This window comes from Trichechus manatus, unplaced genomic scaffold (genome assembly GCF_000243295.1).
Source record: "Trichechus manatus latirostris isolate Lorelei unplaced genomic scaffold, TriManLat1.0 scaffold00010, whole genome shotgun sequence".
NCBI lineage: Eukaryota > Metazoa > Chordata > Mammalia > Sirenia > Trichechidae > Trichechus > Trichechus manatus.
The window spans coordinates 4,051,663-4,063,342 of record NW_004443946.1 but is presented as its reverse complement, the minus strand read 5'-3'; the positions used below and the strand labels follow the sequence as shown (position 1 = coordinate 4,063,342).

General features: G+C 43.9%; 1 protein-coding gene across 3 annotated transcripts in view; it reads right to left on the bottom strand.

Moving 5' to 3' along the window:
* Positions 1 to 10,378, bottom strand: part of PTGER2 (prostaglandin E receptor 2) — a 14,404-nt gene extending 4,026 nt beyond the window's left edge. Inside the window, exons 1-2 of one of the 3 annotated variants that reach the window (XM_023726183.1) lie at positions 9,448 to 10,378; positions 1,011 to 1,072 (exon numbers count right to left, since the gene is read on the bottom strand). In XM_023726183.1, coding sequence (XP_023581951.1) covers positions 1,011 to 1,072; positions 9,448 to 10,290 — 905 coding nt within the window. In that variant the 5' untranslated portion in view covers positions 10,291 to 10,378. The remainder of the gene's footprint in view (positions 1 to 1,010; positions 1,073 to 9,447) is intronic. The other 2 variants (XM_023726184.1, XM_004370865.2) reach the window with 2 other exon arrangements.
* Between the last annotated feature and the right edge of the window lie 1,302 nt (positions 10,379 to 11,680).

Below are 11,680 nucleotides of genomic sequence, written 5' to 3'. Positions count from 1 at the left end.
TATTAGTAGTTACCACTCATGTATAATCTAATATATATATATGTACATTATATATATGTATCATGAATAGTACTCGGTATTATACCTGCTTTATTCTTATTCCTTACAAAAGCTTTGAAAAGGTATTGTCTCCTTTTAAGACACGAGGAACTGAGCTTCAGGAAGGTTAATAATAACATGTTAATTTATTTCCAAATACTTCATCTGATTTAATTATCACAATCCATTTGAGATAGGGGAGGCAGCAGAGCAGTCAGTTGGAGTACAGGTTCTTGCTATCGGACTGTCTGGTTTGAATCCTGACTCCATATACAGCTTTGGGACTGTAGGCAAGAAATCTAACCTCTTTGTATCTCAGTTTCCTTATCTTTAAAATGGGGGTGGGGGGAGTAATAACAGTATCTACTTCATAGAATTGTTGTGAGGATGATGAGAATATATTTAAGATACTTAAAACACTGCTTGACATAGTAAGTGCTCCATGAGTTAGTTGTTATTACCTCCATTTTATCAATGGGGACACTGAGGCAGAGAGATGTTAGGTGACTTGCCCCAGTTCCCAGGGCTAGTTAGTGGCTGAGTCAGGGCACAGATTACAAGTCTCCTGCCGCCAGTGCAGTGCTTACTGTGTGCTGTATCCAGGTCACCTGGATTTGAACAAAGGTCTTTAGAACAATGTCCTAAACATCAGAAAGCTTACACATCTTCATGTTGATCAATGTACTCAAACTGGTAGACCAGCGCTGAGCTGAGTCCTTAGATATTTAGGAAGTAACAGGACTTCTTGGCCAGACTGAAAGGAGTGGAACAGTACATGCCTGATTCTTTCTAACACTTCCATATAACTTACAGGAAAGAGGAAAACAAATATAAATTACACCCAGTCATTTAAAACCAGTTCTTTATAATGCTCCAGGAACTTTCTTACCACTGGTAGCCTGTGAATGAGGGAGTATTCCCTCTTTCTTCCACTCGTCTTCACCAGAAGAAGGAATGATTTATTTACTTACTCTGCAGACATCTGGCATCTGGATATACAAAGCAAACTGCAGGGAGAGAGCAGGGTAGCCATCTTCAGGTTGCTTACGTTAGGACAATAGCAGGAAGGTTTGGCAGGCACGGTGTTTATGCCAGAGAATCTTGGCATAGGGAATGGAGAAAAAGAGTTGGCAGATGAGTAAGGAAAAAGAGGAATCGATGGTGGAGTTCCCAGATTATACAGAGAAGATGAAAGTTAGGTGGAGACATGCAATAGAGCAATAGTTTTCTCATCAGCTAAGCTATTTTTGATGAGAAATATACAGTACTTATACGGTGTATTTAAGGAGTGATTTCAGAGGTTAGAAATTCAGGATAATGGTGTACATAAGTCTGATAGATGAATATATATTAATCACTACAGATACACACTCACACACACATACATGCACAGTATACAAACACACACACGTTGTTGTTGTTAAGTGCCGTCAAGTCAATTCCAACTCATAATGACCCTATGTGACAGAACAGAACTACCCCATAAAGTTTTCTAGGCTGCAGTTTTTACAGGAGCAGATCGCTAGGTCTTTCTCCCACAGAGCCACTGCGTGGGTTTGAACCATCAGCCTTTCCGTTAAGAGCTCAGCTTCCATTAGCAGCCGAGCAATTAACTGTTGCACCATTTATGTGTATGTAAATATGTGTGTTTATATATATATATACGCACACACAAATATATATGTGTATATACAGTATATAAATAAACTGAGCAGTTTGTTGTAGAAAAAGTTTGTAGCTGAGTTTATGGTCTAGTTTAGTGAAGCAATGTGATCACATAGAATTGGCCAGCCAAGATGGGTCGTATAGAGAGGGCTCAGCATTCTGGTGTCACAGCTTCACATGTGAAAGATGAGTCAGGCTTTCAGTAGAAAGTAACTCACACCATAGTCCTGGTGTAAGTGTGACAGAATAATGAGAAGTGAAGAACAGCTTTAGAAGATGAAGCAATTCTGTACTATTTGTTCCCTTTCCTTTTCATCCACTATGCTGGGTAATTTTTAGAATTGCTTAAAATTTGGATTTCTGGAGGTGGCCGATATTTTATAGAAGACGATTCCTACACTTGGTAAAAAGAACACTTCAGTGATCCTTGAACTTCTTGATGTAAGCCTTTTTTTGGTGTAAGCTTTTTCTTTTCTCCTATCTCCCCTTGTTTTCCTTTGGTTCTTTCTTTTAATTTTTATTTTATTATTTTATTTTATTGTTGTGCTTTAAGTGAAAGTTTACAATTCAAGTTAGTCTCTCATACAAAAATTTATATGTACACTGTTATGTGACCCTAGCTGCTCTCCCTATACTGTGACAGCACACTCCTCCCTTCCACCCCAGATTTCCCATGTCCATTCAACCAGCTCCTGTCCTTCTCTGCCTTCTCATCTCGCCTCTGGACAGGGGCTGCCCAGTTAGTCTCATGTATCTACTTGAGTTAAGAAGCACACTCTTCATGAGTATCATGTTTTCCTTCAGTTCTTGCCTTTTGCCTAGGGTTCACCATTTTTGGTCTTGTGGATCCTGGGTTTTTAATTAAAGGCTGACACAAGGGATATAAATCAATAAATAATGTTTCAGTGATATTGTAGAATTCAGTTTCAGGGGTTGGTATAATGTATACATCTTTTTGTATACACTACTAATATATGATATGAGAGAAACAACCAAGTGCTAATCTAAATGAGTCAAAGTGAGTTTAAATTCCTTAGGGCAGGCTCTCTCTACAGGGCTTTGCTAAGGACACAGAGCCGGTTGTAACACTTACAAAGCAGTATAGGTAAGAATTAGTGTTATTTTAGCACTGTCTTCTGTAGAAACCTTGCAGCTTCTCATGGAAAATTTCATATGGCACTGAGTGGGTACTGTTTATTTGAGCTACTTTTCTACCTTCGGAGCCCTGGTGGCTCAGTGGTTAAGAGCTCAGCTGCTATCCAAAGGTCAGCAGTTTGAATCCACCAGCCACTCCTTGGAAACCCTATGGGGCAGTTCTACTCTGTCCTATAGGGTCACTATGAGTTTACTTTACTTCCAACCAGTATACACTCTGCTACCATCCATATAAAAAGCCTACGCTGGAAAGTTTCACCTGAAATTCACAATTGACTGACTGAATTCTGCTCCTGTAGGAGACTTCTCTTCAAAGGGGCCAACAAAGGTTTATAGATATCACTGTTCTTGTTCATAGATTTTAAAATCATGGCTATAACTAACTGGAGGCTTGCTTTTTCCTTTGTACATTTCCACAGCTAAATTCAGGCAAAGATTTGTCTATACTTATGTGCCTTCTGAACGACATTAGGGTGTCCTGGCAACAGGCTCTGCATAATTCATTCTTTAAAAAAATCCCTTTGGAAGACTATCTTCCAGGCATAGGATGTTTTAAAGAAACCCCTCTAAAATCACAGGTGCTTTGTGTGGAGGGAAACAGGAGCCTATTTCCCTTTAGAAGGAAAGACTGGGACATAGCTATGGCTCCAGAACTAAAGAGTGTCCACTACCTTGTGCTTCAGAGATGCCAGGAAGCAGTGCTGGGAAAAAGAGATAATGCTAGGGTTTAGAGCTCTGGGCCTATATATTCCAGGGTGGTACCTCTTAACCCTTTGGAAAAATGATGAACACCATGAACACTAGAGTTTGAAACAATTTTGGAGGGATCCACGCACTGTTCGTGAGCTCAGGTTAAGAACCCTGGTCTAGAGGAAGTTTCAGCCTCCCCCAAATGCACTTTCCCTATACCCTAGCCCTTCCCATCATACATATGTCCCAGTTGCAGGATTCTTCAATCTAGTTTTCTGTTAGTGAGGGGCAATTTTAGGTGCCAAACAGTCTCAGAAAAATGGAGCTTGGTACACCTTGGTCACATAAGTTGAAGCATAATGGACATGAGCTCAAGACATGGATAGGGAGTGGTAGTCAGAAACTTCAAAACAGAGGATAGGAGAAGCCATGGGAACTGAGCAGACTAAGGTGCAGATTAATTGGGTCTTAATCATCTAGCTGGAAAGAGACCCACTGATTACCTTCCTGAAACTCTGTATCTCAGGAGATCAACCCCTCACCATTTTCTATTCTTTTTTATTTTATTTTAAACACAATACTGTGATGGGCTCTTGACATACTGAAGAAGAAATATATCATCCCAAACTGCTGTTTTTCTTTAAGCTAAGGACTTGTTCTTAATCATCTGAAACAGCAGTGATAATAAATTTGACCAAGGGTGTCAACATGATGCACAACTTCTCTTTTGGGAAAAGGACTATGGTTCTTACTATCTAAATTTTAAAAACCAGTGTAACTGTGTCTTTATTCACAACTACCATTTCATAGTATCAAACGGCAAAGGAAAACATGTTAAATGAAAACACTCACATACAGGAACTTTCTCTTAAACGGTGACATATACTAAAACTTCTCAATTATCTTCAAATCCATCATTAATGATATATCAGTGATAAAGGATCTTCCAGTTATTCATGGATATCAGCTTCAAACATCATCAGGCAAAGGTCATTGTAGTTATACATAAAGATTTCTGAACTTCTCTTTCATCTCTGTTAGAATTGTGATGTTTTGCATGTATATAATCAGCCAATTTCATATCAATTTTTCAACCTCCATCCATATTACATTTTACATAAAGACTACCAGGAATGACCAGGAAGCTCCAGTATTATTTACTTTGGTTTGTTATATATTGCAAAGATCACGTTTCCACTAATCAGATTTACCTAGAAATTAATAGCCCTAAGGAATGTCTAAAGATGGAGGCATTTTCAGAATGAGTCAATGCTTCACTCTTGAAATTTTAGAAGTGAATAAAATGCATAAGTACTCTATCCTAATGGCATGTGGAAAACATTCTAAAATGACCAGAAGCTATTCACAATGATTAGTAAAATGATGAGAAAGGGGCTTGATGTGGGTTGGAAAGTAAGACACAAACACTATCTGAAGCAAGAGTGGAGGTCTGATGAATTTCCTGTGTTCGGTTCTATTTCAGGAAAAAAGGGTTTCTATTTATCTCTGTGGTAGGATGACAACAGCTGATTAACATAAGGAGGCATCTATTAATTTATACAATATACTGTTAGTGCATAAACAGTTTGGAATTTGTTGGCCTTATGCATGATTTCATATTGGACAGCCAAAATAATGTCATTTCCTAAACTCCACATGATTTTTTTTAATCACTTAAGAAATGGTTTATATCTACCAAGAGAAGGATTTTATGTGAGGGATAATCTGATTATTTCTTAATTTAGGCCAGTACTTACATTAGACAGTCTCCTAAAATTTCAGTCTCAGACTTTTGTTTCATAGGTCTGTGGAGAAGACAAAGGGAATCGCACACTTGTCCCCAGCTCAGGCCCCTTGATCTGACATGGAGATAAAGGCCTTTGCCATTTTATTTTTAAAGCTAACAAGTTGGAATTAAGAGCAAAATGGTCCAGATATTTATAATATTTTCACAATCCTCCTGTGAAATCTGGGATTAATCTCACTATATCACCCCCAAATGAATACTTCTCCTTGATACTATTTTAGTTAAGAGCATAGTGTTCATGCTCAAACTTTGAATCCTGGCTCCAATGCTTACTAGCTGTGGGGCCCAGGGCAACTTATTTGCTTCATTTGTAAAATGGAAATAATAATACTATCTACTTTACATGGTTGTGAAGATAATGACTTATGTAAAAGTTAGCACTAAAAAAATGTTGCCATTTTGCTGTTGATAATGATGATATATGAGGTTGAACTTGACTTTGCTACAGGATGCTGGGCAATTCACATTTTCATAGTTTCACTCCCAAACTTTGGAAGTCCTAGATTAGCACTGTTGAAGGAAGCAGTAATTCTGTCCACATCTTGGGATAATGGCTAACATTAGTATTTCTGAAAATTAGTGATGAGGTTTCCTATATCCCTGACTCTCCTCCTCTCCCCACTACTAGAATACTGGGAACAGGTCTGTTATCCTGAGGAAGGAACAAGCAGAACTAAGGTGTGTTGCTAGTATTTTCTGGGACACAAAGAAGAAAATTAGTTGTAATATCTCATTAATAATTATGTTACATTGATTACATTTTGAATTGATATTTTGGATATATGATTAAAAATAATTTCACCTGTTTCTTTTTTAATTTAAATTTCATATGTGGTTCACATTTGTGGTTCATGCTGTATTTCTATTGGACTGTGCTCTGTTACAGGTACAGCATTTCTGAAGGCAACCAGGAGCCTTTGCCTTATCTAACAGTGTCCACCTGCAGAGCCCAACTCAGGATGTGTAGAAATGATGCCTGTGGAGGGGGGAGGGCGGGGGGAGGGGACATATGCCAAGCTTTTCAGAATAGCAGAATGTAAGAACCAAATAGTAGCAATGAGTTTTGAACTGTCAAATAAACCCTCCAAGAAATACATAGGAATAGCACTTCATAAAGTTTACAGTGATATGTAAATGTAAGACAATAATTATTGCTAATAATCTGTTGGACCCCTGGTGGTTAAGAGCTTGGCTGCTAATCAAAAGGTCAGCAGTTCAAATCCACCATCCACTCCTTGGAAACCCTATAGGGATGTCCTGTAGAGTTGCTAGGAGTCAGAACCAACTCGATGGCACCTAACAACCTAACAAAGCAATCACCTACTGGCAAAATAAAATTAGTCAATGGTCCATGTAAGTTTCCTTATTTGGAGATGATCTGGTACTTTCCATTTAAGGTATAGTTCAAATATCTGTTTGTGGCTAGTGATTGTCTATACTTCATCTGGATATGGTGTCATGTTAGCCCTAAGGCAAGAAGTCATCTTAGCTGGCTTTCTAATTACGTTCATGCTAGGATTTTCTCCTCTTCCTTGTCTGAGAATCTTTGACATGCATATGTGCAGAAGCAAACATGGTTAATATCTGCTGATGTCAATGCCAAGGGATAGCCTGGAAGAACTACAGCCCCTTCATAATCTTTATCAGGCTTTCCTAAACCATAAATGTTGCTGTTGTGTGCTGTCGAGTCGATTCCGACTCACAGTGACCCTATAGGGTTGGCCCCATAGACTTTCCTAAGGTGCAGTCTTTACGGGAACAGATCACCAGGTCTTTTCTCCCACAGAGAAGCTGGTGAGTTTGAACCACCAACCTTTTGGTTAGGAGCTGAGCACTTAACCATTGTGCCACCAAGGCTCCTTAAGCCATAAATAGGCAATTCAAATAAAAACATAGCTTCAAAGCAAATCTCCTACTCCTCCACCCATTCTAATCAGACTTCTAGCTCTAAGTCCCTTCCATTTGGCAACTCTGGAATTGCCACTGGCCCAATAGGAAATGAGGAAAAACATTATATAAACAGACTTTAAAATAACATAGCAATGATGGAGTTCTTATGATAAAAAGAAAGTTCGTATGAAAACAGAAGAACCTTTTGAGAATCATTGTCTCTATTTAAAAAAACACAGTTTATGCAGTGGGTCCATCATGGTCAAAGGCGAGACCTTTACATCTTTGCTCTCCTCTAAACGGCCTCCAAAACCAAAATCCATTGCCGTTGAGTCGATTCCAACTCATAGAGACCTTATAGGACAGAGTAGAACTGCCCCATAGAGTTTCCAAGGAGCACAGGGCTCTGAACTTTTGGAAGTATATTGCTAGGCATGTCTTCCGAGACACCTCTGGATGGTTTTGAACTGCCAAGTTTTCATCTAATAGTTTAGCACTTAACCATTTGCGCCACCCAGGAAACTTGATTTAGCCCATAATGAAATTAAAAGGCTCTGCCGGTAAAGCAAAACAGAAGAGTAGAAGTCAAGTTGGTTTCTACGTCACAGCATTTCTGCTGCACAAGCTCCCCTGCTCCGGGCAGAACGGAAGACGCAGTCTCCCACATTTCTAGTTCTTTTTGTAAGAGGGCACCTTTTTATACCTCATCTCATTCTCCCCAAAATTTACTGTACTGATTTATACAAGCTCATGCCCTGACAGAGAATGGGGGGAAGTGTGAGAACAATGGGGACCAGAGAAAAAAGAACTTAGCTAAGAAAGTGAATTAATTTTGGAGGTGGAGGGTGGGAAGGGGAGCAGAGCGTCATGTCTAGGCTCTTAGGATCCTGTGTTCTTTCTCTGCTCTCGAGGATGAGTGAATGAAATAATCAGAAGCAGTAAGCGAGGCCAGAGGTTGACTAAAGTTACCTCTCCAGTTTCTGCAAGTCAGACCTGCTAATGTGAGGCACTTTCCATCTTTTCCTTCTCTCCAGGGTTGTGGCAGGTGGGAGTCACTGCTAACTTCTTACTTCCTGCAGGGTTAGTCTTGCTCTTTTTAAGATTAGGAAGTTGGTTGCCAAAACTCCCAGTCCCAGTTCTCTGTAACAGGCTAGCACATGCTTAGACACATCTCAGGCTCTACCACCCGAGTTATGCCTTATAGAACAGCATCATAGAACTAACTACGGCATTTGCCTCAGACCAGTGCAGCACCCAGCCCAGAACTTGGGCTCCCACCTTCAGTTCTGCATGCAGCCTTTTGGCTTGCTAGACCATAGCAAGTCCTGGACGTGTCTAATTCTCCCATCCCTGACAAGAACCAGCCATTCCTGGGTGTGGCTTCATGCTCACAAAGTGCAAGACTATAAGTTAAAGAGCACCTGTATTTATTTCTGACAGTGACATCAAGATGACATTTTGTATGAGGGTACAAATGTCTCCTCTGGAGGGATCTCAAAGCTTAGCAAGGGATTCCTCCAAACAACCCTCTTTTCCTCTAATTATCATTGTGGACATATTGTGAATTTTCATGGCATCAAAGAGTTACACCCCCAATATTGAGAAACTGTAAACTAGGTGTCTGTTGCACTTTTAGGACAAATAATGAATTTTCCAAACTTCTGCAAAAGGGACCCTTCTCACAGGGGGCCATTCTCAATGGCAATTGGAAAGCTATGGGTTGGGTACCACATTTTGCCCTGGAAGAAACAGAAGGCAAAGCATACAGAACTAGTTAGTGCCTGTGGGTGGAAGGTATAGGGAGGCAAACTGCAGCTCAGTGTAAGCAGGTGTAACAAAGACGACCATATAAAGGTGGAAGGAGCTGCCTCCTCCTCAGGTACTGAGCCAGGCTAGCCAAGCATGGGACAGGGACACTGTAAGGGGATTCTAACTTTAAGGTGGCGGGCTGGACTGGCTTAGGCCAGGGCAAAGGCTCCCTTTCACGGCGACTGCCTTACTGCAAAACACTAGCATAGTGAGGCCCTTATGCTGGGGCTAGGGGAGGAAGTGAGGTAAAGTTAAGCGGGAGAGGAAGGCTATAGAGCTTTACAAATTAGGACATCTTTTTGCAAGTTGCAGAAAGTTTGTATGGCGGTAGCAAGGGTTGTTGTCTGAGGGAAAGGTGTCAGAAGGCTGCCCAGAGCACCGGAGTGACTTACTGTGAAAGGCAAGGAGCAGACGGCGAAAGTGATGGTCATAATGGCCAGGAGGATGAGGTGGTCCGTCTCCTGCGCCATGGACATTCTTACCCCTCTCCTGCGGGTCCCAGGGCCGCCCCTGCCGCTGCCCAAGGAGTGTCCCCAGCGGCTTCTCCTGGCCCGGCGGTGCATGCGGACAAGATTGAGGATGACACTGAAGTTGCAGGCGAGCACTGCGATGATCAGGAGCAGGAGCAGGGTGGCGTAGAGCTGCAGGTACGCAGTCTGCCCGTGCCGGATGAAGCACCACGTCCCAGGACAGTACTGGACGTACTGCCCGTAGTCGAGAAGCGGCAGGGAGCAAAAGAGCAGTGAGATGGCGTAGATGGCGGGCAGCACCGCCAGGCCCCCGCGGCGCGTGATGTGGCGCTGGTAGAAGTAGGGGTGCGCAATGGATAAGTAACGTTCCAGGGCCATGGCGAAGAGCATGAGCATCGTGGCCAGGCTAAAGAAGGTCATGGTGAAGGCGAAGTACGTGCACGCGCGGCTCTCCGGCTCCAGCGCCACTAAAGTCTGGTTCCGCGCATACGACGCTAGCACCACGGGGCTGATGAGGCAGGTCCCGAGCAGGTCGGTGAACACCAGCTCGGTCACTAGCACGTGGAACAAGGAAATGGAACTCCCGCGGTTGGCGCCGTGCCCCGCGTCCCCCCGCCAGCGGCGAGCCAGTAGCGCCAGCGCGACGAGGTTTCCCAACACCCCGGCCGAGAACATCACGGAGCTGATAGCTGGGCTTTCGCCCGAGGGGAGCCACTGTCGAGTCTCGCAGTCCTCGGCCCGGGAATCATTGGACTCATTGCCCATGATGGAGTCCCGGGAGGAGAGATGCGCCCTCCTCTTCCCCGAGTGCTGCGAGCCCTAGAGGAAAAAGGCGAGGGACCGAAATCTAGAGCCCCCTTCCGGCCCTCTGCGCGCGCCGAGGGCAGGCTCGACCCCGAGTCTCCCCCCGCGCCCCGGGCGTTCGCGCGGCTGTCGCATCCGGACGGCGCCCGTGGCTCCTTCTCCGACCCGCGCTCTCCAGGGCGGAGAACCCGAGCCAAAGGACGGCTGCCTGCACCGCCCCCGCGCCGCCCCGGGGCGGGCCCAAGCGCCGTGTCAAGGCTGTCCCAAGTGCGAGCGCCCGCGAACTGCCGGGGAGGCGCGACGCGTCACACGCTGCGGGGGCGCTGCAAGTACCTCCGGCCGCGCCAGGAGGGATGGGGAGAGGAGGGGGTTAAGGCACCAGCCCGGGCGCGGCGCTGGGCAGCTGCTCAGCGCGAGCTGCCAGCGCCCCGGGACTGCTTGCAGCCAGGTGGCCGGCGGGAGCGGCGTTTCTAGCTCTCGGAGTTGGGTCTTCAGAGCCGCGCGGCCCCTGACTTCCGTTAGAAAGCATTTAGGTGCAGCCCGGGGCTGGGAGGGAGTGCGAGTACACCTGAGGGGCCTGCGCAAAATTCACGGAAGGTCAGGGCAACGGCGAGGAATGCAAACCGACTCACCAAGCTTTGGAAAAGATTGGAGATCCTAGTCCCATGAGATGTGGAGAAGAAGGGAATAACAGACATCAAAGACAGCTGGCAGTAAAACCATTATGGTCCTTTCGAGGAAGTGAAAAGCAAGCCTGTTCATCCAAGGAACCAAACCAGGCACACCTCTGAGCTGTTTGTTGCACTGTTGCTTCGGGTTTGATTCAGTAACTAGCACTTCGCCTTTTCCTATGTCAACACCATAACGGATGACATTGGTTTAAGCAACCAGTAAAAGAAAGGGGGGCGGGGAGGGAAAGGAATGTTCCTTGTAAGTGTGTGGAATTGTGTTTGTGGACACAGTTTGAAACCACTGCACACCATTATTCTCTACTCAAGCTCTACCTTGGAAGAAAATGTTGATATATTGTTTAGCTATTAATTTTTCCACTTTCAGTTAACACGCAGGGCCCATCTGGAAACACCCATTCCTGGTAAAGTTTATTGGTGAGTGGCCAATTTCAGAGGCTGGAGCTGACAAAAATGGTTGCCTGTCACCTATTGTCATAATTGCCAGAGCTGTGCAAAGGGGGTTGCTCTTTTTTTTTTTTTGAAGCCTATTTTGACAGACAGTCTAGGCAATCATTCTGTAAGAAATGTCACTTGAGGAAGAGAGGAGGATTGGGAGGCAGCAGGATCTGCAGAGCCATCTGGAAAGAAAAAAGTCTTCATGTTGAAGAGCACATCTTACA